Source organism: Carcharodon carcharias, chromosome 6 (genome assembly GCF_017639515.1).
Source record: "Carcharodon carcharias isolate sCarCar2 chromosome 6, sCarCar2.pri, whole genome shotgun sequence".
In the NCBI taxonomy this organism is placed as follows: domain Eukaryota; kingdom Metazoa; phylum Chordata; class Chondrichthyes; order Lamniformes; family Lamnidae; genus Carcharodon; species Carcharodon carcharias.
Window position 1 is genome coordinate 122,787,279 of NC_054472.1, and position 16,891 is coordinate 122,804,169.

The 16,891-nt window shown below is 40.2% G+C and overlaps 1 protein-coding gene across 1 annotated transcript in view; it reads left to right on the forward strand.

Annotated features, from left to right (window-relative positions):
* The window catches only part of smchd1 (structural maintenance of chromosomes flexible hinge domain containing 1), a 215,627-nt gene that overhangs the window by 93,902 nt on the left and 104,834 nt on the right, over nucleotides 1–16,891 (forward strand). Inside the window, exons 25-28 of the mRNA XM_041189810.1 lie at nucleotides 8,137–8,364; nucleotides 9,575–9,723; nucleotides 12,763–12,851; nucleotides 14,356–14,474. Of these exons, the coding sequence (XP_041045744.1) occupies nucleotides 8,137–8,364; nucleotides 9,575–9,723; nucleotides 12,763–12,851; nucleotides 14,356–14,474 (585 nt within the window). The remainder of the gene's footprint in view (nucleotides 1–8,136; nucleotides 8,365–9,574; nucleotides 9,724–12,762; nucleotides 12,852–14,355; nucleotides 14,475–16,891) is intronic.

Below are 16,891 nucleotides of genomic sequence, written 5' to 3' on the forward strand. Positions count from 1 at the left end.
AAGGGAAATAGCTATGTGAGGAAAGACAAATGAAGTTTGGAATGTGCATTATCTATGTGGTATTGAATGCTTAGTGTGATTGTATGCAGTAAGTGTCAGGCTGTTTCTGCTCAAGTTGAAGTTGAAGATTGAGTATCCTAGATAGTCCTAATTCTCAATCACATACAGAAGATAGAAGGGTTTCGGGCGCACATACTCCAGGATTATTTCCCCGTGTGGAACACCTGCCATCTAGACACTTAAGGGTAAAGATGTATGGGAACCCCATCACCTTCAAGCTACCCTCTAAGTCACATATCATCCTGACTTAGCATGTATATTGCTGTTCCTTTATCGAAGCTGTATCAAAATCATTTTGGAGCAGCTTTAGCACATGAGGGCAGTAGTAAGAAGTGACTGAGAAGCATTGTGGGAGAAGTCAGTGCAGTCACCGCAACTCAGAAGGGGATTGAGGAGAAGGACCCTTGCACTCAACAGGAGGAAGAGCATCCAACAGAGGGCGGTAGTGAGAAGTGACTGAGAAGCATTCTGGGAGAAGTCAGCGCAGTCACCGCAACTCAGAAGGGGATCGAGAAGGACCCACTGTCAAAGAATGGAATAGCCCCAAACATTACATTGCTGTAGAGTTTCCATCCTTCCCTCCCTCCAAATCTAAAAAAAAAGAGGGAGAGAGGCAGTACCTTCAAGAGTGCACCAGACCTGCAAGGGACACTCTTCTGAAAGTGGATTTTTTAAAAAAACAGCTGATTGGTGAGTAAATCCTGGTGAGTTTTTTTTTTCAATCTATTTTTTAAGGGAGTAACTAGCTTAATCGAGAGGGACGTCATGGCAGGAGAACTTAGACCTGTGATATGCTCCTCCTGCAGGATTTGGGAAATGAGGGACGCTTCCAGCGTCCCTGGTGACCATGTGTGCGGAAGGTGTGTCCAAATGCAGCTTCTAGCTTACCGGATTTTGGAGCTGGAGCTGCCGGTGGACTCATTGTGGAGCGTTTGTGATGCTGAGCAAGTCATGGATAGCACGTTTAGTGAGATGGTCACACCGCAGGTGAAGATTACACAGGCAGAAAGGGAATGGGTGACCATCAGGAACAGTAAAAGACTCAGGAAGGTAATGCAGGGAGTCCCCTGTGGTCATCTCCAACAGAACTAGCAAAAGCCTTATTTATGATAGCTAGGGACCTTGTTTCTTGACTAATTATACTTGTACAGTGCTACTCTGTACTTTTTTTTAGCTCGTATCTCAGTATTAAGCAATGAAGTCCTTTATCAGATATACCGCTTTGGATACTGTTGGTGGGTGGGGGGGTGGGGGGGGTGGGGGGGGTGGCCTCTCAGGGGAAAGCAGCGACAGCCAAGTTCACGGCACCGTGGGTGGCTCTGCTGCTCAGAGGGGCGGGAGGAAAACAAGTGGCAGGGCTATAGTGATGGGGATTCAATAGTTAGGGGCACAGACAGACACTTCTGTGGCCGCAAATGTGAATCAAGGATGGTATGTTGCCTCCATGGTGCCAGGGTCCAGGACGTCATGGAGTGGCTGCAGGACATTCTGGGGAGGGAAGGTAAACAGCCAGTGGTCGTGGTACACATTGGTACCAACAACATAGATAAACTAAGGGATGATGCCCTGCAAGCTCAGTACAGGGAGTTAGGAGATAAATTAAAATGCAGGACCTCAAATGTAGTAATCTCAGGATTACTCCCAGTTCCCAGTGTTAGCAAGAGCAGGAATAAGAGGATAGACCAAATGAACATGCGGGTGGAGAGATGGGGTAGCCGGGAGGGATTCAGATTCTTGAGGCACTGGAACTGGTTCTAGGGAAGGTGGGACCTGTACAAACCAGACGGGCTGCACCCAGGCAGAGCTGGGACAGGTGTCCTTGCGGGGGCTTTTGCTAGTTCTGTTGGGAAGTATTTAAACTAGTGTGGCAGGGGGATGGGATCCCAGGAGTAGGATCAGATAGGTCAGATTCAGTTCAGAAAAATTGAGGTAGAACATTTGCTAGGGACGTTGTGATAGACATAGAGTTACAGGAGAAGCAAAGTTTAAAAATTGTCCAGCAAGAGAAATTGACAGGGTTAAACTGTTTATACTTCAATGCAAGGAGTATTACAAACAAGGTAGATGAGTTAAGGGCACAGGTAGACACATGGCAGCAGGTTGTCATTACTATAACGGAGATCTGGTTAAAGGGGGGACAAAACTGGCAGCTTAATATCCCTGGTTATAAAGTCTTCAGACATGATAGAGTAGAAGATAAAAAAGGAGGAGGGGTAGCAATAATGGTTAAAGAATCAATTCTAGCTGTGAGAAGGGATGGTATACTAAATGGGTCAACAAACGAGGCTTTGTGGATTGAGCTCAGAAATAAAAAAGGGGCAGTCACACTACTGGGAGTAAAAGACAGACCCCCAAATAGTGAAAGGGAGATAGAAGAACAAATATGTAGGCAAATTTCTGCTTGTAAGAACAAGGAGGCAATAATAAGAGACTTCAACTATCCTAATATCAACTGGGATTCAAACAATATAAGGGGTACTGAGGGAGATAAATTCATGCAGTGTGTCCAGGAAATTTTTTTCAACCAATTAGTGACAAACCCAATGAGAGGAGATGCAATTCTAGACCTAGTCTTGGGAAGTGAAGAAGGGCAAGTGGGTGAAGTGACAGTTGGCAACCATATCGGGGACAGTGATCACAGTTCAGTTAGATTTAGCATTACCATAGAAAAGGCCAGAGAGATGGTCTTGAACTGAGGGAAGGCAAATTTTGCAGAAATGAGAAGGGACTTGGCTGAGGTGGACTGGACAGTACTGCTGGAGGATAACACAGTGGAAAACCAGTGGGAAGCACTAAAAAGCGAGATCCTAATTGTACAAAGTAGACATGTCGCCTACAAAAATAAGAGTGGTACTGCCAAATCTAGACCCCTACGGTTGTCTCGAGGAATACAGGGGAAGACCAAACAGAAAAAGAAAGCCTACGATAGGCACAAAGAACTAAGCACTGCAGATAGCCTAGATGAATATAGGAAGTGCAGGGACGAAGTAAATTGGAAATAAGGAAATCAAAGAGAGGGCATGAGAAAAGGTTAGCAAGTAAAGTTAAAGATAACCCAAAGATGTTTTATCAATACATTAATGCTAAAAGGTTAGTTCAGGAAAAAGTGGGACCCATCAGAGATGAAGATGGAAACTTGTGTGTAAATGCAAAGGCTGTGGGAAGAGTTTTGAATGAATATTTTGTCTCCATGTATACAAAGGAAAAGGAGGATGTCGATATAGTAGTCCAGGAGGAGCGCTGCGAGATATTGGACGGGATAGTCATAAAGAGTGAGGAAGTACTTGAAGAGTTGAAATCCTTGAAAGTTGATAAGTCACCAGGGCCAGATGGATTGTTTCCGAGGCTGCTGAAGGAAGCGAGGGAGGAGATAGCAGATGCTCTGAGGATGATTTTCCAATCTTCACTAGACAGAGCAAGTACCAGAGGACTGGAGAAAAGCAAACATAGTTCCATTGTTTAAAAAGGGATCAAAGGAAATGCCAAACAATTATAGGCCAGTTAATCTTATGTCGGTGGTGAGCAAATTAGTAGAATCAATCCTGAGATAGGATTAACTGTCATGTGGAAAGACATGGACTAGTCAGGGATGGTCAGCATGGATTTGATCAAGGAAGGTCTTGCCTCACAAATTTGATTGAATTCTTTGAGGAAGTGACAAGAAGGCTTGATGAAGGTAGTGCAGTGGATGTTGTGTACATGGATTGAATTCTTTGAGGAAGTGACAAGAAGGCTTGATGAAGGTAGTGCAGTGGATGTTGTGTACATGGATTTTAGCAAGGCATTTGACAAGGTCCTATGTGGCAGGTTGTTCAGCAAAATAAAAGCCCATGGGATTCAGGGTAATGTGGCAAACTGGATAAAAGGTTGGCTTTGTAACAGGAAACAAAGGGTAATGGTCGATGGATGCCCTTGCGAATGGAAAGTTGTCTCAAGTGGTGTTGGGACCCTTGCTGTTTGTGTTATATATTAACGATTTGGACGTGAAGGTGGGGGCATGATTGGGAAATTTGCAGATGACACAAAGATTGGCTGAGTAGTGGATAGTGTAGAGGATAGCCAAAATCTCCAAAACAATATAGATGGGTTGGTGGAGTGGGCAGTAAAATGGCAGATGGATTTTAACATAGAGAAGTGTGAGGTCATACATTTAGGGAGGTCAAACAATTATAGGGATTACACAATAAATGGGAATATACTAAGAGGGGTAGATGAAGTGAGAGATCTTGTTATACAAGTACACAGGTCCCTGAAGGCAGCAGTTCAAGACAAAGTTGTAAAGAAGGCATATGGAATGCTCTCCTTCACTGGCAGAGGTATAGAATATAAAAGCAAGGATATAATGTTGGAATTGTATAAAACACAGGTGAGGCCACAACTGGAGTATTGTGTGCAGTTCTGGTCACCACATTACAGGAAAGTTGTAATAGCTCTGGAGAGAGTGCAGAGGTTTACAAGAATGTTGCCAGGGTTAGAAAAGTGTAGCTACGAGGAGAGATTGGATAGGTTGGGGTTATTTTCCTTAGAACAAAGAAGGCTGAGAGGTGACTTGATTGAGGTGTACAAAATTATGAGGGGAATAGATAGAGTGGACAGGATAAAATTGTTTCCCTTGGTAGAGAGTTCTAGAACCAGGGGACATAGGTTCAAGATAAGTGGCAGAAGGTGTAGGGGGGACATGAGGAAGAACTTTTTTACGCAGAGGGTAGTTGGTGTCTAGAATTCGGTGCCCAAGTTGGTGGTAGAGGCAGAAACTCAACTCTTTAAAAAGTACCTGGATCTGCACCTTAAGTGCTATAAGCTGCAGGGCTATGAGCCGGGTGCAGGAAAGTGGGATTAGAAAGGGCACCTGGATGTCCTCAGGCTGGCATGGACAAGATAGGCCAAATGGCCTCGCTGTACTGTAACTTTTCTATTGTTCTATGGAAAGAAGGCACACCACCTCCACCACAAGAAAAGCTAAGAATCAACAATAAATGCTGGCAGTGCCAGTGAGCTTGCATCCCAACCTGAGTGACCATCCATTGGGGTAGGATGAGGGCACAAGAGGGAATGCAGAAAGTCAATTGACATTGTGGAATTGACAAGGTATTTCATTCTGAATACCTTTAAAAAATAACAACTGTGCAACCATGACTGAATTAATGTCAAAGTGAGGCAAGTGGTTGTCAAAGAGGGAAATGTTGTGTGGAAACACAATAGTAGTGAGAGGGAATTTCAAAGTTAAGGAATTGATGAATGCTTCTGAAGATGCAAAATAATGGTACATTGCCAACCAAGTGCAAGGACAGCAGGTATAATTGAGTAGGTGAAAAAAAATGATTAGAATAAAGCATGGCTTCAACTCAATTTCTGTCTCCAATGAAATAGGAAGTAATAAATTTGATACCTTGCAAATAGGAGTTTCAGGAATTAGATGGGAAAAAGCAAGAAATCAATAACAATAGTCACTATTATTCATAATACCACATGCTGATGAAAAGCAAGAAAAGGGAAATAAATGCAGATTTGAAGAGGTGTGTCAAAGAGGAAACTTGTAATTTCTGTGGAATTGGGACTAGCTTTAGGAACAAAAATCTATTTCTACTAAGTAGACTGGCATTACCTGAATACAGCTGGGACTAAATCCTTGTTGGTTTAGTAACTGGTGCTTGGGGGGGATTTTACGTGATTGTGTTTGGGGAATGGAAAAATAACAAAGAAATTAAGAAAAGGATAAAGATAAGCAGGGAAGTCAATGAAGAAAATACCAAATGGAAGATGAATTAAAAATGTTTTGCAGCCAGAATTGAATGATACATATGTAACTGTACAGGCATCTGCATTCCAACAAAAAAAAATAGGGAATTAGAAGCATTAGCAACTGGAAACGTATGATTTAGTAACTACTAATGGCTTGACCTGACCCAGAGCTGGAAATTCCATATTCCTGGTTATACATTATGAAAAGAAGTGAGGGAAAAGGGGTGGGATGATAGAGTATTAAGGGATTCTATCAACATTGGAATGCAAGAACATTCTAAGGTTTGCATTGAAACAATCCATGCGGATAGAATTAAATAATAGAAAATCTTACAATTCTCAATGTGCAGGCTATCAAATCATATTGATGAGATTCAGATTTGTAGTTATTTCTAAGAGTAACAAAGAATAATCTTGCCTGTAGTCCTTCCAGGAGAATATGAAGTTCAACTTCATTAGGGTTCAGGAATATTTGTAAGTTTGTTTTTGATTTAGTTAAGCCTGTAAGGGAAGATATTTATTAACTCTGTCAGGGGAAACAAATTAAGTTTGTGATGTGTATTATTTATGCAGTGTTGAATGTTTCAGTATGGACTAAACCCTGAATGACACCACTGGTTACTTTCAGACTGGCAGGAAGTATACATTCACCAGCACTCTCTGCCCCTTTGCCAATTTTGAATTAATGCTGCCACTGCCCCTTTAATCTCATGGACTTTGATTTTGCTAATATATTTGATATGTTATCAAATGCTTTTTGAATATGCATCAGCTGCACTACTTTCATCAACCCTCTTAATTACTTCAAAGCATATAATTAATTAGTCAAACACAATTTGTTAACAAATCTGCTCTGGCTGAGATTTATTAACCCTTATTTTGCCAAGTGACAATTACTTAGCCTTGGATTATTGTCTTGGAAAGAGATTCTTTACCATCGACATTGGGCTGTTTGGTCCTGGGTTTACCTTCTCCACTTTTTGGAATGGGGTGAAGCAATTTGTGATAATAAGTAGAAAATGCTGAAGAGAACAGTAAAGGAAATGATTCTCAGGGAAAGAAACAACTGAAATCAAAGTTTTGCCTCTGTTTTGGATGGTTATTGGGCACTAATGATATACAGCCTACCAATTGAAGGAAGTCCGAGAAGATGGCCAAGACTCTGACTATAATTTTTCAATTCCCCTTGGATATCCAAATTTTGAGTATTGCTGAAAAAAGACATTTTATCGAAGCTTTTTGCCTTGCACTCATCAGGACGATCGTAAGAATACCAATGTCAGGGAAAGCAACAAGTTTATACTTTCTGAGAAGATAGTGCTGATTGATTGGTAATTGGACTGTCATTGATGGAGGCATTGCCATGGAGAATGCACCAGTTAATTGTGACTGATGGTTAACTGCCAAGCATTGTTTGAAATTTAAACTAGGCAGCTTGACTCTGGTCAGAGCATTGCCCTTAGGAATGAACTAGCAAATGGCTATCAGTTATTTTGTTTAGCTGAAACAGGCGCAATGTGTGTGTATATGTTCTTTCTGTCTGCAAAGAACAGGGTCCTGTGTATTAATATATGTAGCTTCCAGTCCACATAAATGCACCACACTGTACACTAACACTCTTAAATTAGTTGTCAGCATAATTTCCCTTTCCTTGATGTACTAATTGAGAAATCTACTAGGCAGTTCTCTACCGCAAGCCTTCCTTCAGTACATGCATAAACAGTGCTCGGCAGTCGCCATTAACTGGTTCATTCTCCATGGCACACCTCTACTAATCAGAGTTCACTTGCCAACCAATCAGCACTGTATTCTCATAAAGTATAAAGTTGTTACTTCCTCTGACATTGGTATACTTGTGATTTCCTGATGAGTGCAAGGCTAAATGCCTTTTTTTCAGCAACACTTAAGTTCTGTACTACCAAATGACTATTTGATATCTAAATTGTTGGGACTGGAGGACAACCAGTATAACACCTCCGTTCATAAAAGGAGTGAATGATAAACTGGGAAAAGAAGCTAATGTCAGTTCAGTTGTTGCCATACTTTAAGAGTTAAAATGTTTCCTTTGTCCTAATTGATAATCATTGCAATCAGTACAGTGGAGTTTTGCTAGTATGCATACTTGCATTATCCACTGGGGAGTTGTTGGAGACACTATTATGCTAACATAGATTCCACTATATACAGAGTTTTGATTTAGTAATGTACTTTGAATTTATGCATTGCTAACAATTGAAAGTAGTTTTGTGATATTTTAAGAAATATATTAATTACAGCAGGATGTTTTCTCTTCGTCTAATTTTTCATAAATATTGTGTGGTTCTTAATGTGCAGAGCTGTAAAGATGTTTCAGCAGTGGAGAAGATAATTAAATTGCTCCCTAGCACTCAAGTTGCCAAGCTCCAGATCTTCAGCATAGATGGACAAAAAGCAATTCCTATCAAACATCAAGATGAAATTGACTGGATTGCTGGAGATGTTATTCATCATCTTATCTTTCGGATGTATGATGAGGGTGATCGGCAGATTGTTGTTAATTCATCTCTTGCTGAGAAAATTAAGGTAGACATTAGTTCCTTACTAACTTTTGCTAACAATCCCTTGCAAGGATTCTATTGTATTTTTAGTTTAAAATGCTACATTTATCTGAGAATTGTAGAAATCGCAGCACAGGAGACTGTTTGGCCATTATGCTTGTGGCAGTTCTTGTAATTTCTTCATGTTCAGTTTTAAGACTAGAGGACTTGTCAGTTCATTTGACTAATCCCAGAAATTTAGTGGGTCAGATCTTCCAATCTGTAATGCTGTACGCATCAGTGCTGACTGTGGAGATCATTGCGAGCTTAACTTTTTGACCCTTCAAGCTGGGACCTCCATATGTCTGGGTTTCCTGGTAGTGTTTCCCTGCCTCATTTCATCATCTCTTCTCTGCCTACCTCATTCTTTGAATCTGTTGGTGACCACCTTTTGGGATTTATCTTTCAGAAACCTTTCCTCCTCATGTTGCAGCATGTGGTCATCTAGTCCTCAGTTTCAGCATTCGTCTGCTGGGGGATCGTAGCTTTGATACTTCACGTGATGCACCCTTTCTGGAAACTGGGGCTAAAGATATTTTAAATTATACATGTATACTGCACACATAAGTAGCCCAGCTCCTCCTCCTACCATTGCTTTTTTATTCATTCACAGGATGTGGGTGTTGCTGGCTAGGCCAGAATTTTTTGCTCATCCTAATTGCCATTGAGAAGGTGGTGGTGAGCCACTGCCTTGAATCGCTGCAGTCTTGGTGTCAGCACATTCACCTGCTGTTAGGGAGTTCCAAGATTTTACCCAGCAACAGTGAATTGTACTGCTACTTTCTTTGCTACTTTAAACTTAATTAATTTGAACTAATTCACACCCATTTGTGTGGTCTTGCATCTATTCTGGCAAGGTACCAAACCTGTTTCCTTATCACCTTTGCAAAAATGCACAGTGTGTATCTGCTCTTTTTTTCCTATATCCTTTTTATATTTTTCCTGTTCAAAAACTTGACCTAATTCTTTGCATTCATAAAATGTCTTTTTAATCTTTTGCTGGTTTTATTAGATTTTAATTTAGTTATAAATTTTCCTTAAATTAACAAAAAAGTCTTAGTGGGGATTTCAAATAAATGTGTTTTTTTTTGTTACCAGAAAATGAAGTTCCACTCTTAGAGAAACCCAGAGCGGTTTACGTTTGTTTCTTTTCCCAAATGGCCGAGTAATAATTTAGTTAAAATTCTTGATTTTAGGTTAACTGGACACCACGGATAAATAGAGAACATTTAATTCAAGGATTGTTGCCTGATGTAAAAGTACCATGCTCAGTTAAAGATGTGCGTTATTGTCAGGTCTCATACCAAGATGATCATGTTTCACTGGAAAGTGCATTTACAGTCAAGTAGGTGGAAAATTCTTTAATTTCTCATCTGTCTTCAGTTCTTTAATGTCAGGTCAGTTAAATGTACAATTGTAAAAACATAAAATCCTGGAATTATTCAGCTTGAAGCCTGGCAGCATCAGTTAGCATTTCGGGTTTGTGACCTTTTATCAGTTAAATGTACAGTTCAATTGTAAGCAATTGCAGGAATGAATGATGACCTTGGTATACAGTATAGTATATGCATTAGATGCTTGAAATAAATTTGCATGATTGACATGCTGTTTTTGCCTTATGTAAAGGCTACTGTATGTAAAATTCAGTGATCTAAATTAGACACTCAGCTCCTCGATGAAATGAGAAGAGTAGTTGCTATGTCAATTTGTGAAGGAGATTCTATGTCGAAGTTCATTTGCTAATGGATTCATCATTCATGTTTTCAACTTGCCCACAGTATACCTATTGCAAAATTCTGCAAGCATGAAGATCAATAGGCTTGAGGTCCTTGGACATTACTTAATGTGGCACAGTGTTACATTGGAAAACCTCATCTTTTTAACTTTGCAGTAGTTTTATTTTTAAAAACAAGTGTTCATTCCACATTTTTTGGAGCTGTAACTTTTAAAATTCATAAGTAATCTGGTTGGATCCTGAAGTTCATTAATTGTGACACTGCTGCAATATTCAAACTAGATTTCTCAGTGCAGTGCACAGCGTAAATAGATTATATAATAAAAAGTAATTGCTGTATTTATATAACACCTAATCAACATCATCCCAAAACATGGACTTCAAAGTCAACTTATTGAAAAGTGCTGTGGTTGTGTAGCCAAACATAACCATTTTAAGCAGAGCAAGATCCCATAAACAGTAATGAGATGAATGCATAGTTGCTCTGTTCTTTGCGATTTTAGAGGGAGAAACATCAACAGGGACCCTGGGAAAGCTTCTCTTCTTGAATATTACCATGGGACAGGATTTTCAGCTCAGCATGCAGGCGCACGCCCAAGTGTAAAATAGTGCACGATGACGTCAGGCAAGCACCCTGGCATCATCAAGCACTTGTGTGATATTTTGACTGGCGGGCGTGTGTGAAAGTTGGCAGCGTGCCCGCTGACAATTACAAGGGCTATTAAGCCTGTTAATCAGTTAATTAAATAGAATGTTTCCCTGCCTGTCCAACCTTATAGTTGGCGGGTGAGCAAATAGGCCAAGCAACCTTTGGATTTTTGAGGAAACCTCATCCACGGGCAGGATGAGGCTTCCGACGTTAATTAAAAATAAAATAAAAATTTTAACATTTCATTAATAACATGTCCCTGCTCTTGTGATAGTCATGTGAGGGGACATTTTCCTTTTCTTTTTGAGAGCTTTATTTTTAATGTGAAAAATCTTCAGCTCCCTGAGACAGCTGTATGACTTAAGGGAGCTTTCATTGAGCATATGCACCAACTTCTGTGTTCGTCATCCTCTGCACACTGCCCCCTGCACCCAGGAGGCACTGAGCGTTTCACACCGGCAGGCGCGCAGCATGAAATCGCAGTCGGGGCCCGATCACAGACGGCAGACTGTTGCGCGGCTGCTCCCGGGCCTGCCCGCCGTGTTCACCCAACGAGAAGAAAATCCTCCCCATGAAGTCTTCATCCATCTGTGCCACCGTACTAGATGAAGGGAGGAGGCTTGCCTTGGTTTAAAGCCTTGCCTGAAGGACAGCAGTGCAGCACTCTCTCAACACTGCACTGAAGTGGCAACCCAATTTGTGCATGAGTCATGGAGTCACCTGGGACCTGTAAACCTCTGACTGAGGCACTATCATTGGTAAATGAGCCAAACATGCAAGACTGATTTCCTGTATCAAAACCCAAGCGATCTTGTACAAACTGACATTGAACTAGGATGTTCAGTCTTTCTTGAGTATCTGGGATTTATAGAAACAATATGGTAGCACTTCTTCAGACTCTAGGACCAGAATCTTCGGGTTGGCATGCGGAGGTGGCCCCTCTCACCGACGAGTAAAATGACGTGCGGTGACGTCGGGCATGCATCCCGATGTCACCCCCATGTCATTCTGATTTTCAGTTCGGCGGGCGCGCAACGCAGTTGGCTGCATGCCTGCCGAACTGTCAAAGGCCTATTAAGGCCACTTAAATATCAATTAAAACACTTAATGGAGCTGCCCGTCCAACCTTAAGGTTGGCGGGCAGGCGAAGAGCCCAGGCGACCTTCACATTTTTCATGAAACCTCATCCATGGGCTGGATGAGGTTTCATGAAATGTATAAAAATTGAATAAAAGTTTTTATTGAAGTTCATTGACATGTCCCAGCTCATGTGACACTGTCATGAGGGGACATGTCTTAAGAAAAAAATTTTTCTTCAGTTTTATTATCAGTAATCTCCCTGAGGCAGCTCGTGCGTGCTCTAATTGGCCCGTCCATGTAAAATGGAGGCGCACAGCCGATTGTGGGTGGTGATCAGCTACGCACCCTCCCGCTCAGGCCCCCTGACGGAGAAAATTCTCCCCTAGGCGTTTGAATTTTGTTCGTTCTATCATGAAGCATTCTTTGATGCTGTGGAAGGTTGGCTTGTTAAAACATATTGTGTGGTGTGATTTTTGCAAAACTACCATCTGTTTTTTGTACATATGCTGGAGTCATTTCAGAATGTTCCACTACTTCTCAAAATAAACAATGTGGAATTTTGAGAGGAAAATGTACAGCGAGATGAAATACTAAAAGCTAGAAATAAGGGAGAGAGATAAATAAGCAACAATATAATTGAGATAGAAATATAGATACTAGCATGCAGAAATACTTTGTGGTCAGATCCTAAGGCTCATAATTTACTTTTACAAACCATATATATGGCATGAAACTTTAGTTAGGCCATCTTTAGCTGAATTACATAAGTTTTGCTGAGAGACTATATAATTTTCAACTGTGGAATGGTGTTCTTAACCTGTTATAGTGGAACCTGCTATTGGCCTTGATTCTGAGCAGAAATGCAGTTAAGGAAATTTTAACTTTTCATGTGATATAGTGCAATTTGTAACATTTTTTAGGCCACAGCCAGATGAACCTAGACTTTTAAAATGTTCCTTGAAAGGATTAAGTACTGTTCAGATGGGCGAAGAGCTACAAGGAGAAATACGTAAGTTGTTTGTTTTGAAATGTATTTTTAATTACTATACTGGTAATATTTTAATTGCTGATTCATTTTAAGATTCCACATCTGAGTACTTGTGGGAATTCTACTGGTACATCAGGTTAAAAACAGCTTGACTTCCAAATCAGGCTTTCTTTAGTTGTAGGTGCATGCTAAAATAACTTGGTGTGCAGCATCCCAATTTCTTTGATTGTACTATAGAGCCATCTCATTAACCTCTTAATGTAAATATACCTATTCAGTTAAAATTGTAACGGATTGTTATAGTTTAAGATTGAAAATGAAGTGCAAACCTAAGCACAAGCATTTGGTTTTCTGAAGCCACCTTGACATCTGCCAGTTTTGCCATCTGTTTAACGTGAACTATTCATTTCCAAGAAATGGAGTTCAGCTATGTTGAAGAATATTACAGAATTTCTTTGCGGTTTTAGTAAATGATATTTTGCCCACAAAATTAGGAATTACCCTCATTTCCTTGGTGGTGGAGTGGGGGGAGGGGTGTGTGTTGTGGTGGGGTACAGTGATAAGAGAAAATTGTTAGAAGCATTGGTGCTTTTTTAAAAAGTCACTATTTTGGTACGGTGATTTCACTTCATCTGTTAAATGTAAAGGCTTGTTCACAGTCATGTCTCATGGTTTGGGTTTTTCTTCTGTTGCAGCTGCAATTTTTCCAGCATGTAGTTCTTATACTTGCCATAAAGGCTTATCAGAAATTTGTGTACTTTGGATTTGGAGGTTAACTGCATGCCCCTCTGATCAATATAAGATTTATTTTTCACAATTTGGCATGAGGCTCCTGAGCTGTACCTTTTATTAGCTTGCTTCTGGTCAACTCATTTTTATCCTCCTTTGGATACAAGTCACTTTTTCATGTATTTGGTTATATTTAAATGCCCTCTTACTCTAACGCTATAGTGTTTTTTTAATTACCCCTCTTGCTTTAAAAAGATATATTAGTTTCAATGCTCTTTTTGTTACTTGGGGCCTCATTGCTGCTTCCTTCAGTCAGAGGTAACAATGTGGTTTAAATCAATTATTTTTATGGCATAAAAGCAAAGTACTACGGATGCTGGAAATCTGAAAGAAAAACAGAAAAAGAGCATTTTATATTTTTATAGCATATTGAGGAAGATTACAGTGCATGATTTGAAGGGTGGTCTGCCTAGGTTTCCTTGTGGTTGATTCAGGCAAAATATACCAAGTCTAGGTAAGTTTTAATTTCTGCGCATTATATGGTCGACACAACAAAATAAAAACCATACAATTTTGTTGATCTGTTCTTTGTTCTAGACCGGAGGCTGACAATTTTTCATAGCTGAGGAGTTAGAAAAGATGATGAATTGTGGAAAGCTAGCAAATTTTGATTGTAAAGTAATACTGTACTCATTGATATTTTTATCATAACCACAAGGTTTTTTAAGACAGGTTGTGGATAAATTCTTAAAGTTCTCCCTAAATGTAAAATATTATATCGATTTTCATTTCTTAGATTCAACACTTACTGATCGTCATGGCAATCAGATTCAAACTCTAACATCCTCTTGTGTAAATTTACTGGGAATAGCTGGAGAAGGACTTGACAAGAGTAATCTGAAAATCACTTGGCAGGTACGCCACATAGTCATGATTCAAGAAACTTAGCACTCTGCCTTTTACTGGGAGCTATTGCTTTTAAACTGAATTAAGTTTGATGCTGCTTAATTAATTGCAAAATTTATTTCATGGCATAGCTGGTTCTTCCTCGTTTTTTTCATGAACCATCGGTATCCATCATTCAGAGCAAGGGGAAGAAGGCAAAATATCACTACCCATTATTCAAAACAAGATTAGAGGTGGAGAGAGAGAGTCCTTTTTCAGAGCCCTGAGCATGCCATCATTGCAATATGTGTTTGCCCTGCTCTCTCACAAACGATGTTATCCAACCTTTCATCTTCTTTTAGCAGCAGTAGTTTTTTCACTGCTCTCTTCACAAAAAATGTTGACCCAGGTCTTCCATTCCCAGAGGGGGTGGGGGTTGTACCCCAGAAGATGCGCTGGGTGTCCCCTCAGAAGTCCAGGGAAGGACTGTGGGAATTGCCCAGGAAGTTTAAATTTCTGTTGGGCAGTTACCCTGCACCTGGAACCATTTGACACTCCAGTATAAATCGGTGACTCTGGATGGTTCCGACTCTCCGAGCAGAATAGTTACCTGGGAGAGGTTAGAAGGAATAAAACCACATCTAAATTCTGGGTAAGCTATTGTACTGACCACCACCCCCTCCCCCACCCCCACCCTCTGACTACTGCCCCATCCCCAACTACTTCTCCTGACCCATCCTTCCCACTTACCTTACACACTTGCCTTCTCTTCTATCAAAGTGGCTGGAACCTTTAAACTTACCAGTTTACGGCAGCTCGTGTCATAAAAGGAGGGCATAGTTTCACTTCCCCCATTGATTCTGCACTGCACAGAAAAGACTCCAGGAGCTGCTGCGCTGTACATGTCTCAGTAGGCCTGGGTGGAAGTCTGGACAAGAAATCCCAGAGTAAGTTAAAAGGAATGGAGTGGCAATCCGACGGAAAATTTCGCCCGTTGGTTCGCATTTGTCTATTTGGAACCATCACATAGAAAACTAAAGTAGTTTCACTTTACTTATAATTTCTAGGTAGGTACTCGTACATGTCTCACGTATCCAATATTTTGGGTTGCCCTTTTAAAGTTGAAGTGGAATTTCATTGGAGAGCAACTTTTTTTCCCGTATCGAATTCTTCAGTTGGATCTATGTCAGGCACTACATCCTAGTAAAGCATGGTATTGGTTTTATTTCATTCATAAAAGCAGTTGCAAATGAACCACAACTAGTGACCTCAATCGTTGTCCTATCCAGTTCCCTTTTCTAGGTTAATATTGAATTTTCTGCCACGCTACCCTTTCAGGCAGTGTATTCTAAATAATAAAAACTTTGTGTTTTTAAAAAAAGCCTCTTCATCTCTCCCCTGGCTCTTGTGCCAATTACTGTAAATCTGTGTCTTCTGGTTACTGACTTGCTTCAGTGGAAACTTTTTTTCCCTTATTTACCATATTAACCCTTCATAATTTTGAACAGTTCTATTTGTTACAGACAGGAGGAGAACAATTCAAGCAACACTGCATTCCCATTTGTTGATAAACAGAAAGTGCTGGGAAAACTCAGAGGTCTACCAGCATCTGTTGCGAGAAAAGCAGTTAACTTTTCAAGTCCGTATGACTCTTCAGAACTGAAGAAAAGTAAAAATGTGTTGAAACTTATACTGTTATAGGGGGGAGGGTGAAACAGGTGAAACTGTATAGAAGGTGGGGACAAAGGAGAGATTGACAAAGATGTCATGAACAAAAGGACAAACAGGTGTTAAAGGTAGTGGTAAGGGCTAAGGGTGGTGCTGATAGTGGCATTAAGGTAAGAAAGTAAAATGTGATAAAAGCAGGACAAGGGTAAGTACTCTGAAAACAACAACAGGAACAAGTGACAGGTGGCCCTTGTGGGGATGGGGGGGGCAAGATTGAAAATAGGATAAAAGATGGGGATAAAACTATGAATAAAAATGAAAATAAATAAAAATAAGTGAATAAATATTAAAAATAAAAATGAATATTGAAAAAAAGAGTGAGGATAGAGGAGAGTGTTCATGGTCTGAAGTTCTTGAATTCAATGTTAAATTTTGCTTTTATGTAAACAGAAGGCATTTTTGAATTTTTTTAAAATAAGCGGTGTCATATTTCCCAAACCTCTTTTTTGTGTGATCCAATCTTACTAATAACCCTACAGCAAACTCGAGCTAGGATTAACTCAGAAGGTTAGTTTACTTTTACACATTCAAAACCCATGAAAAGGAGTGTTCGCAATTTGCTATTCTGCATTCACACAGTAAAGAGAGCAATAGAGGCAAGGAGGTTTAAGTACAAGGACCACAGAAAAACTGATTATTGGTTTACATGAGTTCCAGAGTCAGAGTCCAATGAGAAAGCCTTTCACATAACATTCGATGGTTGGCTGGCTGGAGACCAG